Source organism: Nothobranchius furzeri, chromosome 18 (assembly GCF_043380555.1).
Source record: "Nothobranchius furzeri strain GRZ-AD chromosome 18, NfurGRZ-RIMD1, whole genome shotgun sequence".
NCBI classification, from domain to species: domain Eukaryota; kingdom Metazoa; phylum Chordata; class Actinopteri; order Cyprinodontiformes; family Nothobranchiidae; genus Nothobranchius; species Nothobranchius furzeri.
Genome location: NC_091758.1, coordinates 11232892 through 11248243, shown reverse-complemented (window position 1 = coordinate 11248243; position 15352 = coordinate 11232892). Strand labels below are relative to the sequence as shown.

The 15352-nt window shown below is 43.7% G+C and overlaps 1 protein-coding gene across 1 annotated transcript in view; it reads left to right on the top strand.

Annotated features, from left to right (window-relative positions):
- Positions 1–15352, top strand: part of igf2bp1 (insulin-like growth factor 2 mRNA binding protein 1) — a 78330-nt gene that overhangs the window by 45015 nt on the left and 17963 nt on the right. Inside the window, exons 3-4 of the mRNA XM_070546947.1 lie at positions 3928–3976; positions 14878–14929. Coding sequence (XP_070403048.1) covers positions 3928–3976; positions 14878–14929 — 101 coding nt within the window. The remainder of the gene's footprint in view (positions 1–3927; positions 3977–14877; positions 14930–15352) is intronic.

The following is a 15352-nucleotide window of genomic DNA, read 5'->3' as shown; positions in this document are numbered from 1 at the left end:
GACATTTGATTTCCCAGCAGCTTGCACTGGGAGGGGGCGGGGGGACTGGAGACACACCAGAGCTGAGCTGAGAGCCTCATCGTGGTGCTGCTGGATGTGTGCTTTGTTTGCCAGACCTGAAGCAGTGGGTGTGCTGTAACCAGATGTAACTGTGTTTGTGGTGCGGGGAGCTTGTGTGGCCACATGTCGCCCTCTGCTGGACCAGTTTGAAGATAGCAGTCATCACCCGTCTTTGACTGAAGACAAGAAGCTGAGGAGTTATTTTTATTTAACCGATTGGAGTTTACCCTTCAGTAAACAGGTGTCCTAAAACACTTTTGGTATCTTACCTCAGAACGCCTGTGCTCGGCTTCTGACCAAGTCCTCCAAACACACCCACATCACCCCGCTTCTCCTCCAGCTTCACTGGCTGCCAGTCAACTTCAGGGTTCATTTCAAGATCCTGGTTCTGGTCTATAGGGCCTTACATGGACAAGCACCATCTTACATTGGTGATCTTCTTAGTCCCTACACCCCCAGCAGGTCCCTGAGGTCCAGTGATCAAAGCCTACTGGTTGTGCAGCACCAGGCTAAAGGTCAAAGGTGACAGATCATCTGCTGCTGTGGCCCCCAGACTCTGGACCTCTCTCCCCCTGAGCCTGAGATCAGTGGACTCAGTGGTCTCCTTTCAGAAGCAGCTGAACCTGTTCAGGCTTTGGTGTGACCTTCATCACCCTCTTTTTATTCTGCTCTCCCCACCTATTCCACCTTTCTCAGGATCCACTGATTTCTCTTTCCTATTCACTCTCTCTCTTTCTTTACATTTTTTAATCGCAATTGCCTATTTTTGCTCATTTTAAATGTATTTTAATCATTTTCTAAATTCTTTTTTTATATTTTTACAATTTTTTTTGTGAAGCGCCTCGTGATTTTTATCTTGAGGCGTTATAGAAATGATACTTCCTTCTTCTTCTTCTTTCTTCCTTCTTCTTCTTCTTCTTTCTTCTTCCTCTTCTTCTTTCTTTCTTTCTTTCTTCTTTCGTTGTTGTTGTTGTTCTCCTTCTTTCTTCCTCTTCTTCTTCTTTCTTCCTCTTCTTTCTTTCTTTCTTTCTTTCTTTCTTTCTTTGTTCTTGTTTTTTTTCTTCTTTCTTCTTCCTCTTCTTCTTTCTTTCTTTTTCTTCTTTTTCTTCTTCTTCTTCTTTCTTCTTGTTTTTGTTCTTCTTTCTTCTTCCTCTTCTTCTTTCTTTCTTCTTCTTCTTCTTCTTCTTTCTTCTTGTTTTTGTTCTTCTTTCTTCTTCCTCTTCTTCTTTCTTTCTTCTTCTTCTTCTTCTTCTTCTTCTTTCTAATGCCACGCTGACTTAACCAGTAGCTACAAAAATACTTTAGCTTAGTCAAGAGTAACGGTGCAGTTGAGGTCATTTAATTCCAGATAAATGAAGGTTTATGTTCATGATTTTATCAATTCATATTATCTGAATGTGTGCATAAATCCTAGTAACGATGGTGATCATTGAGACAAAAACGAACAGATTCAAATGAAAAAATACAACAAAACACTCCGTTTTATATACGTGTGTGTGTGTGTGACTGTGTGTGTGCGTGCGAGCATATTCTATGATTATAATTTTCTATTGCCCTGGGGAAATTAGATTAGACGTGTAAGAAAGATGAGTTGTACTTTTAAATGTCTTTTATTCATTTATTATTCAATATACTTTAACTATCTAAAGCAGGGTCTCCAGCCTTTTATGTCCTGTGAGCTACTTTTACTCACTGAAAGTACCGAAGCGCTGCTGCCGTACCGTTATTACATGTGTGAAAATGTTTACTATGTTAAAAAATGCTGTTTACAATGTTGACATGCATTGTATTCACAAGGGGCTTTCTCTGTATTTCAATATTAAAAACAGCAACTTTCCTTTGAGTTTGAAACTCTGACAAAACTAAACATTTAGTTGTTTTAACAAATCAGATACAGATAACAAATTATAATTCTACTTCCTGTGAATGAGTTGACATTTTATTCGAATGGATCAGTAACAGAACTGAACAGCTGACCAGTTCCTTCAGTCCCTGACCATGGGCCCCGCCCTAAGCAGCAATGTCAGTTTTTCATAGTTTTCAACAACAAATACTCCCAAAACGTATAAAATGCCCTTTAAAGAACATTTAATGTTCTTTAAATTGTATTTGATACAAAACATTTCAGGTAATTAATGTGCTATGAGTGTTTTCCCAAACAAAGCTACACAAAAATTCTCATAAACCTAATAAAGCTATTTAAAAACATTTAAATATCAACAAGTTAAATGTGATGAAAACATTAAAGCCTAAATAGTTAGAACTGAAATGAAAATGTAAAAACAGAAATATCACCCAGAATATTTCACTGAGGATGTTTTTCAGCCCAACGTCAGACTCCTTAGACTCAAACTAGGTCTTTATAACCAACAGTTCCCCGTCGTCTTTGCAGACACGACCTCTTCCAGCTGCTGTGTTGAAAGCTGACAGACCCCCCCCCCCCCCCCACCAAGAATCTGTGTATTTCCAGTAGTACACAGTTGCTGAAAGATTTGTGCAGGAATCAGACTTTTATTTTACTTCCACAAAAAGCAAAGTTTAGATTAGATATTACAGAAAACGGTTTGCCATCACATTTAGAAGCCGTCCCTTGTTAATCAGGCCGTCGTTTTTGGAGTCGGGCGGGATGATGGGTCCAGGCGAGCCACTTTCAGGTGCGTCGGGACTCGGGAGATACTGCTAACTCGCGAGCGAGGTGTTGGAGACCCCTGCCCTGGTCTAAAGGCATCTCAGAGTCAGCACAAACGTGCAGTTCAGCGTCCAACAGCTTTGTGTGTTGCCATTAAAGTTAGTTTGGTTATGTGCTGCAGCCTGAAAGTGTGGAACAGATGGTGTTCTGCCATGGCAGTAGAGGACGTCCCACTGTAACACTCGCGCCATCAGAACATCAACGAACCACCCTGTGTTTGGGTCCGACCCATGTTTGCAGGATGTGCGCCTCTCCTAGAGTCCTTTTTATAAGGAATTTTATTTCTAGATGTGCTCATACTGGAAATCCTTTAGTTTGAATCTATTTAGTTTCTGGCTGTTTCTGCTGCCTCTCTCTAAATGGACAGATTGCTTGAGGTAGTTTTAAACTTTACTCACATTTATATAACAAAAGCAGCATTAGTAAGAATGAGTCTAGATGTGCTCCAGTGAAGCCTCCTTCACACACACACACGCACGCACACACACACACACACACACACACACACACACACACACACACACACACACACACACACACACACACACACACACACACACACACACACACACACACACACACACACACACACTCCTCGTTGGACTTTAGAACTACTGCTTAACAGTGTGTGTGGTTCATGTATAGTTTCAGTGAAATTTAAATATATTTTGTTTTGAGTGTGTTGTGTTCCGGTTTTGGGTCAGGAAAGCCACTTTTTTACACTTGGGTCTTTTTGGCCTGGGCCGAGTGGGGACACCCCCCATCTCGGGCAGGTGTGAGCAGTGTTACTTTTGGAGACTGGCATGAACCACACAGCTTCCTACTTTCTCATTGCTGTGGGCTCTTCTCCCATCCAGGGGTGCTCACAGCAGACGGTCAGTCGTCGCGCTGGCGCGGCGGGAACAGCCAGTCTGAGCTGCAGTCAGCTCAGCCTGAACAACACACAGATAACGCCATCCAGCCCAGACACAGCTGACCCTAGTCTGAAAGGTCTATTAGTCTAACTTTGTAATTGACTCTCAACACTAGCTGGTTCACATCAAACAGAAAATCTTAAGTTGTGTTTTTCTTTGTATTCCTTAATATTCCCAAAATTGTTGAAAAATATCATTACATTGTTTTTATTTTTGTTTTCTTAGTTGTAAGAATTTCTCACGCTTATGTGTTCTTTTCCACAGGACCAGGAAACTGCAGATCAGAAACATCCCACCACACTTACAGTGGGAGGTAAATTATACACACACACACACGCACACACACACACACACACACGCACGCACGCACGCACGCACGCACGCACACACACACACACACACACACACACACACACACACACGCACGCACACACACCGTAGGGGTAGCCTTTTCATTGTAGGGCCAATTCGCCAATTCATGGGGTTGTACTTAGCCCTTTATCTGGGCTCCTGGGCCATTATGAGCCCCAATAAAGTTTCACTTTATTTATTCCTGTTTCCATATAAATCCCACCGCTAAGATGAAGGATTGAAAAAGAAATCTTTCCATTTATACACTGGAATGCATTTTTTATAATAGTGGTGAAACAGAGTTAACATATATTTTTCTTAGGACTGTTTATTATCTTTGCACAACAAAGTGTAGACTGATTATCGTTACATGATTTGAGTCAGACATAGGGTTGGGCATCGAGCATCGATTGGAACCGGGACCAACTGTGAGTTTTTCCCAGAATTGTTGAAAGTTTTTTATTTCGATTCCTAGAATGCCGACGGGAGAGGAATCCGCGGCCGATCTTCATGAAAAATAAACGTGATCTGCAAATTGTAATCATCGCTTTTCAGAGCTGATCACACCAGCTGTCTGTGTGCAGCACCGTCCCCCCTCCCCCCACCCAAACGTGTCTGCCGAACTTTTACTCTGTGATGTAAACTTTAACTCCTGCAGCGTAGAGGAAACGTGTTAAATACGTCAACACGGTGGATTTACTAGAAGCTTTAAAGAACAAACTCTGGACGGTGTGAGGTGAGTTTGTCTCACTGCAGAAATAAAAACACACATGGAGCGTCAGCAGTCAGACGCAGACGCTCACCAACACTCGTGTGTGTGTGTGTGTGTGTGTGTGTGTGTGAGCGTCAGAAGGCTGAACAATAACCTGTAGAATAATTAAAGTCATCATGCTAGAGCAGCTTCTCTGTGGTGGACCACACCAGCTTCTGGCACAATAAATAATAATATTAATAATAATAATAATAAATCACACACAAAGTTGTGAACATTTTAATTTCCTTTCTGAATTATTTCTGTTGAGAGTTTTAATGTTTAAATCTGTTAGATTGTTACTGACAGCAGCTACATTTAAGTTTGGCTTCCTGTTCTGACTGAATGCTGCTGGAGCATGGAGGTGTAGTTCTCAGTCATCCTGGACATGATCATCCTGAGAGTTTTAGCTGAAAACAGCTGGACGTTTCTGGATATGTTGGAGACATTTAGCCTCTCATCCCAGAGGCTTCTTCCAGACTTTGGTTGTACCCAAATGGGAGGTTCCCACCTCCGCCATGTTGACCGTGTCACAGGTCCTGTCACGCCTAGACAGTCCAAAAATGGGAAAAGAGGTGGAGCTAAGGGTGGGGCTGTTTTGTTTGGAACAGGGTTGGAACAAATGAACCAGTGTAGCTGCTAGCTAACTTGGCTAACCCAAGAAGCTAAGAAGTGCTCCTTGAACCGGGGTATCCCACCCACACGGCAGACTGGCTTCTCTGCGAGGCTGTAGTCATGCTGATCGCCTGGGACTGTTGAATTAAAAGCGGAGCTTCAGACTGCTGCGATTGTAACCGGGCGCAGTGGCCTTTGACATGAGCTCTTGCTCCAGGGTCAGAGATAAGCAGGAAATTAGCTACATGCTAACCCAAAGCTAACTGAGTTTTTCCTGCCATTTTCAGTAAGAAAAAGGTGGTAGAGCAGCTCCAAAGTAAAGGCACCTGCTTAGTAATGAAATCATAACGAGGTAAGCTGACCGAGGATATCGGGCTTGGTCAACTGCGGTGAAAGATTTGCATGTCCGCCATTGTTGATGGACTGTTCTCTGGGAGCCGGAGATCTGCGGGACATTAGCTACATACTAACCCGAAGCTAACCGTGTTTTTCCGGGTGTTTTCAGCTAGGAAAATGTGGTTGAGCGACTCAAAAGTGCCCTTTTGTCCAATTGATTCCATGATTAACATCCAAACATGAACACAAACACAGAAAAAAGGTTAAGAGAGTAGAAATGGCTGAACATCTATTAACGTGAGCTAGCTCTGAAGTCACGTGGATGCTAATTAATTGTTCTGATTTTTAAGCAATAAATTCCACTTGAAAAAAAAGAGTTACAAAAACATTTCCCCCCTCAGAGTTGTCATGAATGTTAAACCAAAAATGGCTTTTTGAACCAGGCTGTAAACATGTTTATTTCTGCTGTGAAATGACCATTTTTAACATGGGAGTCAATGAGGATTTGCTCACTTCTGCTGCCAGACCCTAGTGGATGAGGGTGGAACTGCAATTTTTGCCACTTCCTTGTTGGCTTCAAATTTGCTGCAGAATTATGGGGGCTTATTTTAAACACCTGTTAACAGCTCCTTTAAAGTTCAACTTAACATATTCATTACTCAAATAAACCTCCTGCAAATATGATCCTCATTCTGGCCCACACTCTAATTAGTGTGCATTGCTCCTGATAACGGTCTGGCAAACTATACCACCTGACTCAGACTGCAGAATAAAAAAAACTAAAACTCAGCATCAGCCCAAATCCAGAAATCCAGCAGCACAGAACAGCATTGGAAACATAGCTGCTATTACCATTATAGTCTATATAGAGTAGGGACGTGAATCTCCTCCACCGAGGCCATTCGATTCACATCTCGATACGCTACCAGCAATGCGATACAGCAGGGGTGTCAAACTCAAACTCACACGGGGCCGAAATGAAACTCTGGGACGGAGTCGGGGGCCAAACTTAATATTTTTTGAAAAAGTGACGGCAAATTTGCACATTTTCTTTATCAACATATATATAATTTTGAACCTTTAAATTTGGAAACAAACATATTTCTGCATTAACACTGAATGTTTAATAACCAAATTACACACGAGCAAGTCAGTTACAAATAAAACACATCAGTGGTATTCATTACTTGTGGTTCAATCAGCATTTTTAAAATCTATTCAGGATTTATGTTTTCTTGTTTATTCATTTTTCTTATTTTTTATTCTCCTTTTTTTCTCCTGTAATACGTGTCATCGCTGCTGTGACATCTAGCTTTCCCCACTGAGCAACAATAAAGGGATTCTCTATTCTATTAATCTTTCTGCAGCCTTTCCACTTCCTGTTTACTGTAGGTTAAATCTTTTCTCACGGGCCAACAACAAAATAAAAATACCATTTTATCTCAAATGAAAATGCGACATTTCACCTGTTAACTTTCATGTTTTGGAGCAGGAAAAGAGCATAAAACCAACATATTTAAAGCTCAGTTTGCTCCACTGGTTTACTGTGATGCTCACCTGTTCCAGCCAGATACCTGCATCATGGGGTTGATCTGAGCTGAGGAGGAGACTCCTGTTGTTTTGTTCATCTTCATCATAATAACGACAACATTAGATGACAACAGGTGCTCACATAGGTTTGTGCTGCTGAACATGTCTGAGCAGCTTGACCACGTTGTTGTGTGTCGGGGAGGAAACACAACGACAGCAGCCACAGAGTCATGCTGGTTTGGGCGTGTCGCTGCTCGCTGGAGTTATATCGGCTCTGTCTGGAAGTTAGTTGGAAAACTTTCTCTTTCAGTCGTGAACACATTACTGAGCAGCTAGAATCTCCGTTTCTGGGCTTCAACATCAGAAAATAGCTGAGTGAACTCGGCGCTGAGTGAGAGGAGTGTTTCATTTGTCTGAGACAGCGGAGCTGCAGACACCGGCAGCAGGCGCTGGAAAAAACACAAAGGAGGGGGTGCGTCGGCTCCACGCTGATGCCACAAAGCATCATGGGAGTTGAAGTCTTTGCGGTCAAATCGGCCAGAGGACCAGTTTTAATATATTTTTGATATTTATGTTGCGGGCCACATAAAAGTGCTCCGCGGACCGCATCTGGCCCGCGGGCCTTGTGTCTGACATATGTGCGATACATTAAGATACAGCAAAGCACTCTGCTGATGTGCTTCAATACGATTCATTCCTGCTGACTATTTTCAATTGGATACACTTCATGATGCGATCTGAAACAATGCAACACATAAAAAGAATGTCCGTGCCCATATCTGGGTTTTAAACATCATCACAATTATCTCTGTGAAGGTTGTAATTGCGGGCGGTGGAAGGAATACTTTGAGGAGCTCCTCAATCCCATCTACGCGCATTCCGAGGAGGAGCCAGAGCCGGGAGACCTGGGGATGGACTATCCAATCTCTGGGGCAGAAGTTGCTGAGGTAGTCAAACAACCACACAGCGGCGGAGCCCCGGGGGTGGATGAGATTCGTCCTCGGTATCTCAAGGCTATGGGTGTGGTAGGGCTGTCATGGTTGACACGTCTCTGCAACATTGCATGGTCATCGGGGGCAGTTCCTGTGGAGTGGCAGACCGGGGTGGTGGTCCCCATCTTTAAGAAGGGTGACCGGAGGGTGTGTTCCAACTATAGGGGGATCACACTCCTCAGCCTCCCTGGAAAGGTTCTCCAAGGTACTGGAGAGGAGGGTCCGATCGATAGTTGAATCTCAGATTGAGGAGGAGCAATGTGGTTTTCGTCCTGGCCGTGGAACTCTGGACCAGCTCTATACCCTTGCAAGGGTGATTGAGGGGGCATGGGAGTTTGCCCAACCAACGCACATGTGTTTTGTGGATTTGGAGAAGGCTTATGACCATGTCCCCAGGGGCACCCTGTGGGGGACGCTCCAGGAGTATGGGGTGGGTGGCCTTTTGTTGAGGGCCATTCAGTCCCTTTACCAGAGGAGCATGAGTTTGGTCCGCATAGCCGGTAGTAAGTCGGACCTGTTCCCGGTGAGGGTTGAACTCCGCCAGGGCTGCCCTTTGTCACTAGTTCTGTTAATAACCTTTATGGACAGAATTTCTAGGTGCAGCCGTGGTGAGGAGTGTGTCGAGTTTGGTGGCAGGAGAATCTCGTCTCTGCTTTTGGCGGATGATGTGGTCCTCCTAGCTTCATCCAGCTCTGACCTTCAGCTCTTGCTGGGTAGGTTCGCGGCCGAGTGTGAAGCGGCTGGGATGAGGATCAGCATCTCCAAATCTGAGACCATGGTTCTCGACCGGGAAAGGGTTGCTTGCCAACTCCGGGTCGGGAGAGAGGTCCTACCTCAAATGGAGGAGTTTAAGTATCTCAGGGTCTTGTTCATGAGTGAGGGTAGGAGGGATCGGGAGATCGACAGGCGGATTGGTTCAGCGTCTGCAGTGATGCGGACGCTGAGCCAATCTGTCGTGGTGAAGAGGGAGCTGAGCCAGAAAGCCAGGCTCTCGATTTACCGGTCGATCTACGTCCCAATCCTCACCTATGGTCATGAGCTTTGGGTAATGACCGAAAGAACGAGATCGCGGATACAAGCGGCCAAAATGAGTTTCCTCCGTAGGGTGGCCGGGCTCAGCCTTAGAGATAGGGTGAGGAGCTCGGACATTCGGGAGGGACTCGGAGTAGAACCGCTGCTCCTCCGGATCGAAAGGAGTCAGTTGAGGTGGTTTGGGCATCTGGTCAGGATGCCTCCTGGACGCCTCCCTGGGGAGGTGTTTCGGGCATGTCCTGCCGGCAGGAGGCCCCCGGGTCGACCCAGGACACGTTGGAGAGGTTACATCTCCAATCTGGTCCGGGAACGCCTTGGGATCCTGCTGGAGGAGCTGGTGGAGGTGACCGGGGAGAGGACGGTCTGGAGCTCCCTAGATGGGATGCTGCCCCCGCGACCCGGACTCAAATAAGCGGAGGAAGACGACGACGAAGGTTGCAGTTGATCCTCTATGGTTTTTGATGAATCAATAAATTCAACATGAAAACAAATGCACTTTATCAGTGACATTTACTTATTATACATATTTTATTTAGTTTTGGGAGTAACATGTTACAAAAGTAATGAATTACTGTAATGCATTGCTTTTTTCTGTAACAGTAATGTAAGGCATTACAGAAAAAAGGTAATATTTTACTCGGTACTGTAACGTTTTTTAAGTGGTTACTTGTAATAAATTATCAATTGAATATAAAGTTATCCACTAAAATGTAATATTCCATAAAAATACGTTAATATTATTGAACCTTTAATATTCGATTGATGATGAAACTAGGTACTTTGGGTACGCCAGGGAAACAGCACTTATAATAATTTTACACAGAGGCAATAATATCGTTTATAAAAATCTATTTATTACTTTATTTCTACGACCAATGATCATACAGCATAAATGATTATTTATGGTAATATCATCTGCGAAAATAACCAAACTGATGAAACATGATCTTAGATGTTATTTAGAGTCTAATTAAGTGTCTTAGAAAAGGATGTGATGTCTGGGATTGAAAAAAATAATCTGGGACAGAGCCAGCTGGGCATATCAAGGACTCCTGGAAACAGTGGAACCTGATCTGCCTCTCTCAACTGTCTATAGAGGATTCTGAAGACGTCTGGATATTCGTGGTGTTGGTGTCGGGTTTCTTGCTTTTTGGCCTGAGTGGTTACCTGGTTTACCGGAAAATTAATGAGCTGTCGAGGGATATTGGCTCAATCCCGGAGCTCAGGAATGGATTACACCGCGTTGTGAACGCATAAACTCATATAATTGCCGAGATGAATCGTAAGCTTGGAACTTTGGCTGAGATTCAGACTCTGGCACAGAAGGTGGATTTGATCAAGGAGAAAGGTGACGGGTCAGTACGGATTGGGATAGATTAATTACGCCATTATTGGATCTAGAGGGGTTGGAGACCAACAGAACTTTAAGACAGAGAGGAAATTATCTCTGTCTGGCCCCAAAACAAGTTCTTATCTGAATCTGGTGCCCTTGAGCCTGTAAGGCTAAAGTGATTACTCTCCCTCAGAAGAAATGTGGAATGCTGCCGTCACCATGGCAACTCTGTCTCCCTATCCCAGCCTGGGCGGGACTGCGACCGGTGAAGGCCGTTGAATCGTTTCCAGGAGTCACTGTGCTTTCGAAACCCAACAACCTCCTTCCCCTGTCCAGACGGAGGTGACGAGCGCTGTTTATCGCGGCTGCATGCACTGATGTGAGGAGAGTCCCCAAACCTACCTCCACACCTATTGGACACTTATGTTGTGTAATGTCTGAAGTCTGTTGCTTTTCTGTCTGAGATGTTTTTTTTTTCTTGCATAGCAAAGCTGCCCTCCCTGTGGAGGGTAACTCTGAAGTGCCTTTTTTTCCTCCACCTGTCTCAGTCCTCATATAAACCCTCTGATCTCTATTAAGGTAGCGCGACTCGGGTTGCGAATGACCACAGTCACCAATTCTTGCCATATGTCTATGCCTATGTATGTCTGATCTCAGAATTGTGTGTACTGAAACTCAAATTTCCCTCTGAGATTAATAAAGTATCTTTGAATTGAATAGAATAGAATTGAATAGAATTGAATCCAGCGCCATTATGCAGAATTTACAATACACGTGTGGTGAGAGTTCTCCGTAGATCTGGCTGACATGAAGTCCTTTTGACCAGGATGGCGAGGGATTTGGACTTCTGGAGGATCCAAAGGTCGTAGGTCCTTCGAACATGGTTCGAGCTGGTCGAAAGATGCTCTGAGTCTGATGAAGCTGGCTGTGGACTGTGTACAGTTCTGGTGACCTCTGACATTACAAGGCCTTTCCTACACTACCGTACAAATGTCAGTAACATGCGTTGCAATGCATTTTTAACCCAGAATTAAGTGGTGGGTTTTCTTCAGGGTTCTAATTACGCAGATCCCGACAAAAGGTCCAGTTTCCATCTCTATGGACTCCGTGCACCAGGGCGTCTTTTGCCAGGAGAGGGCACAACCGTTGATGGTTCATGCGCTTCCAGCTGCTTTCTGCACTTGCCACAACCTCAGTAACCTAAGTCACACCACCGATAGAAAACCATAGCATATTCATGTCCGCTCATATTCTCGGGTACTTTCTCTTTTATGTGTGACTGACGCGCTGTGCCTCAGCGGAGTTCAAAATATGTGCCGCTGTGACTTCAGCTCACTGCCGCTGGCGCGTAGTGCACATTTCACTAGTTTTGCGTTGGGTATATCCCTGAACTGCTCAGTGAAAAGTAGCTCAGGATGTGGAAATGTAAGAAATCCAGAAAGCAGTTTTTCTGGAGAATGAAGGAGATGCAGGAACACAAAAGACAGGTCAGGAAAAAAGTAAAAAAAAAACAAAAAAAACCGAACTAAAGTGCTTGAAAAGGAAACAATTGGTAGATTTATCCCACTACACATTTTTAACAATACAAAGCTATAATTTATAAGCATGTAATATTTATATATTTGATCACCTTTAAAACTCAGTCCCACACCCAGGGACCAAGGCTAAATAGGTTTAAATTGACTTTTAACTTACAGGCTGACGCTACAACACAATACAATTAATCCAGCAGCACATATACAGTAATACATCATCACGTAAAACAGGCTTTCAGAGTTCTACACTGTTAAAAGTCACAATAAAAACATAACAAAAGAAAAAAAAACCACAATGCTATTAATATGGCAATAAACGGTTTTGGGACGTTATTAGCATTGGGTGCAACTCAGTTGAATTCCGTTTATTTACAAAGCACCAAATCATGATGAGTCATCTCAAGGCACTTCACAAAGTAAACGTTCCAATACCGGTCAGTGGTCTCATTTATCAAACATAGCATAGAATCCTTACTACAACCAGACTTAAGCTCAGCAAAAAAAATGTACTTACGCCAAGCAGGTTTGTGATCTATCAAACATGGAGTACGCACAGCTACACGCAATCTCCGCTTCATAAATCAGAGACTAACTAGAAAGGTACTCAAGTGTTTGAGTCACATCCCGCCCTCAACACACCCACTTACTGCCATAAATAGTCAATGCAAAGTGCCTTGTGGATCTCATGCATATACATAAGCCGGCTGTTGCAGCGCTCCATCATTAACGATGTCGACCGCAGATCAAGGAAGCGCTATTTCACACAAGCAGAAATTGAGGTACTTGTGGGTGAGGTGGAGAAATGAAAGGAAGTGCTTTTGCAAAACAAATGAGAGAAAATCCACGGAGTGGCACAGCGTTGCTGAAGCCGTCAATGTTGAGAGTTCTTCAGAGAGATCTGTGGTGGATATAAAAAAAACTGGTCCGATCAGGATTCGATCCCCAGACTCCCGGGTGAAAGTCACACGCACTAACCAGTCAGTCAAACGGCAGCCAAACCAAGTAGCCAGGGCGCATGATCAATCAGGTCACAGTGACAGGACACACACACTGTCACAGACGCATGACATTCTGTCTCAATCTGTCCCCCTGCTGATATTCTGCATTCCGTATTCTGCGCTTTAGGCTGTGTGTGTGTGTGTGTGTGTGTGTGTGTGTGTGTGTGTGTGTGTGTGTGTGTGGTCTTGTTCTGAGTGAAAACGAAGCGGTACAAGTGATAATGCTGCAGGAATTCATAATTGTATCTTCTCAGCAGCAGCACTGCAGGTGCTCTCCATGTCCAACATGTGCGTAAGCCAGGTCCTTAGTCAAGTTAAAGTTGCGCACATTTTTCTGCTAAGTTTTCTTTCATAAATCCCAAAGTTTACGTGGAAAGTTGCTTACGCAGTTTTCTGACCCCGTTTTGTGCGTAAGCAAGCTTCATAAATGAGACCCCTGCTCATTAAAGGGGCATTATGGAAGTTTAACAGCTAAAACAGTATAGAAATAATAAATGTCTTCTTCATACATTCTCCTGCAATGCCCTGGTCCTGTAGAATGAGCCCTGGCATTTTTACTGTGATTGCCTGTTTTTCTGTAAAATCACAGAAAAAGAGAGATGCTCGGGTCGAGCAGGCTGCTTCATGCGCGTTCACGCTCAGGCATAGCCCGTAGCATTTGCTATCAGTAGCTTTAGCAGCAGAGAGAGAGGCAGTGCCACTTTGTCGCTGTTCCTAACGCCTAGTAACAAAGCTAGCTACATTTCTGAGGACCCTTAGTTACTTTCTGTAGAACTTTCTTCTAGAGATTTCCTGCAAATTAGCAACAAAATAGCCATTTTCGCTCTGAACCGTTCTTTGGTTTGACGTTTCAGCTGTCTTCAAGGATATAAAAATTACAGATACTGTGAATGTTACTGGTGTGTAGCTCACCTTGAAAGATGTCTGACTCCCATGCAGAAGACCTGGGTTCGATTCTGGGTGTGAATATAGTTTATTTAGAGTTTCTTTTTTACATTAATTGTATATTTTTTTACAGTTAAGATGCCCAAATTTTTATTTGAGACTTGCCGAACGGCATTGAATTCACAGATAAAAAAGATGTGGGTTCAACTTTCATTTTGGAACAATTTTTCAAGCAAGGGAAGGGAATGATCTGAGCATGCAGGAGGACTGACCCATCTTAAACCTTTGTCGGCTGTGCTGAACAAAAAGGTACAGAACCAAATTATTTAATGAATTAGCTGCGTGTTCTCCTGTCCTCTGTCCTCCGGAACACACACACACGCACGCACGCACGCACGCACGCACGCACGCACGCACGCACACACACACACACACACACACACACACACACACACACACACACACACACACAGGACTGTCTCAGCTGTTATTTTCATTAAGGAGTGTGCACGTACAGCATGCTCGCCTCGTGCACGAGCCTACTATTAAAGCTGCCGTTACGCTTTTGGCCTGAGGGGGCAATCACGAGCATAAAAATTCAAAACTCTGTAAAGTCCCTTTAAGCCAATCAGTAAAAAGTTTCCTATATAAGGAACCCAGCAGGTTGCATCGAGTCACTGACTAGTGTCAGAGTCTTTACAGCAATCCTCATACTAAGCAAGCATGCAGCGACAGTGGAGAGGAAAACTCCCCTTTAACAGGAAGAAACCTCCAGAGAATCCTGGCTCAGTATGGGCATCCAAAAGGCTACACATACTGTTATGTTATATGTAACCACTTTGTCTCTTTGTGTCAGGTTTTGGATGGTCTATTGGCACAGTGTGGAACTGTAGAAAACTGTGAACAAGGTGAGTCTCTTCCTTGTTGAATGGAAACCACACCCATTCACCCCATAAAGCTTCAGTGTGGGGGCTATCAGACCTTCTGATGATCTATTGGCAGCAGAGGTCATGCTAGACATATTTGTTGTTGGTTATTTTGACTGGCAGGTGTAAAAAAAAGGGTCATGATTGATTTTTTTCCCGTCTTGTATTATGTCTTTGTGTGGAACCCTCAACTATAGGGAGAAAAAAGTTTCAAAAGATCTGTGCGTGTGTATCTAAATTTGCATGCGTGTCTAGATTTGTGTGTGTGTGTGTGTCTAGATTTGTGTGTGTGTAACTCTTGATTTGTAACTTGTGTTTACATTTTCTTGTGTAACTTCAGTTCTTACACATACAAATCATGGAATACGCACACACACACACACACACACACATCACCTGGTACAC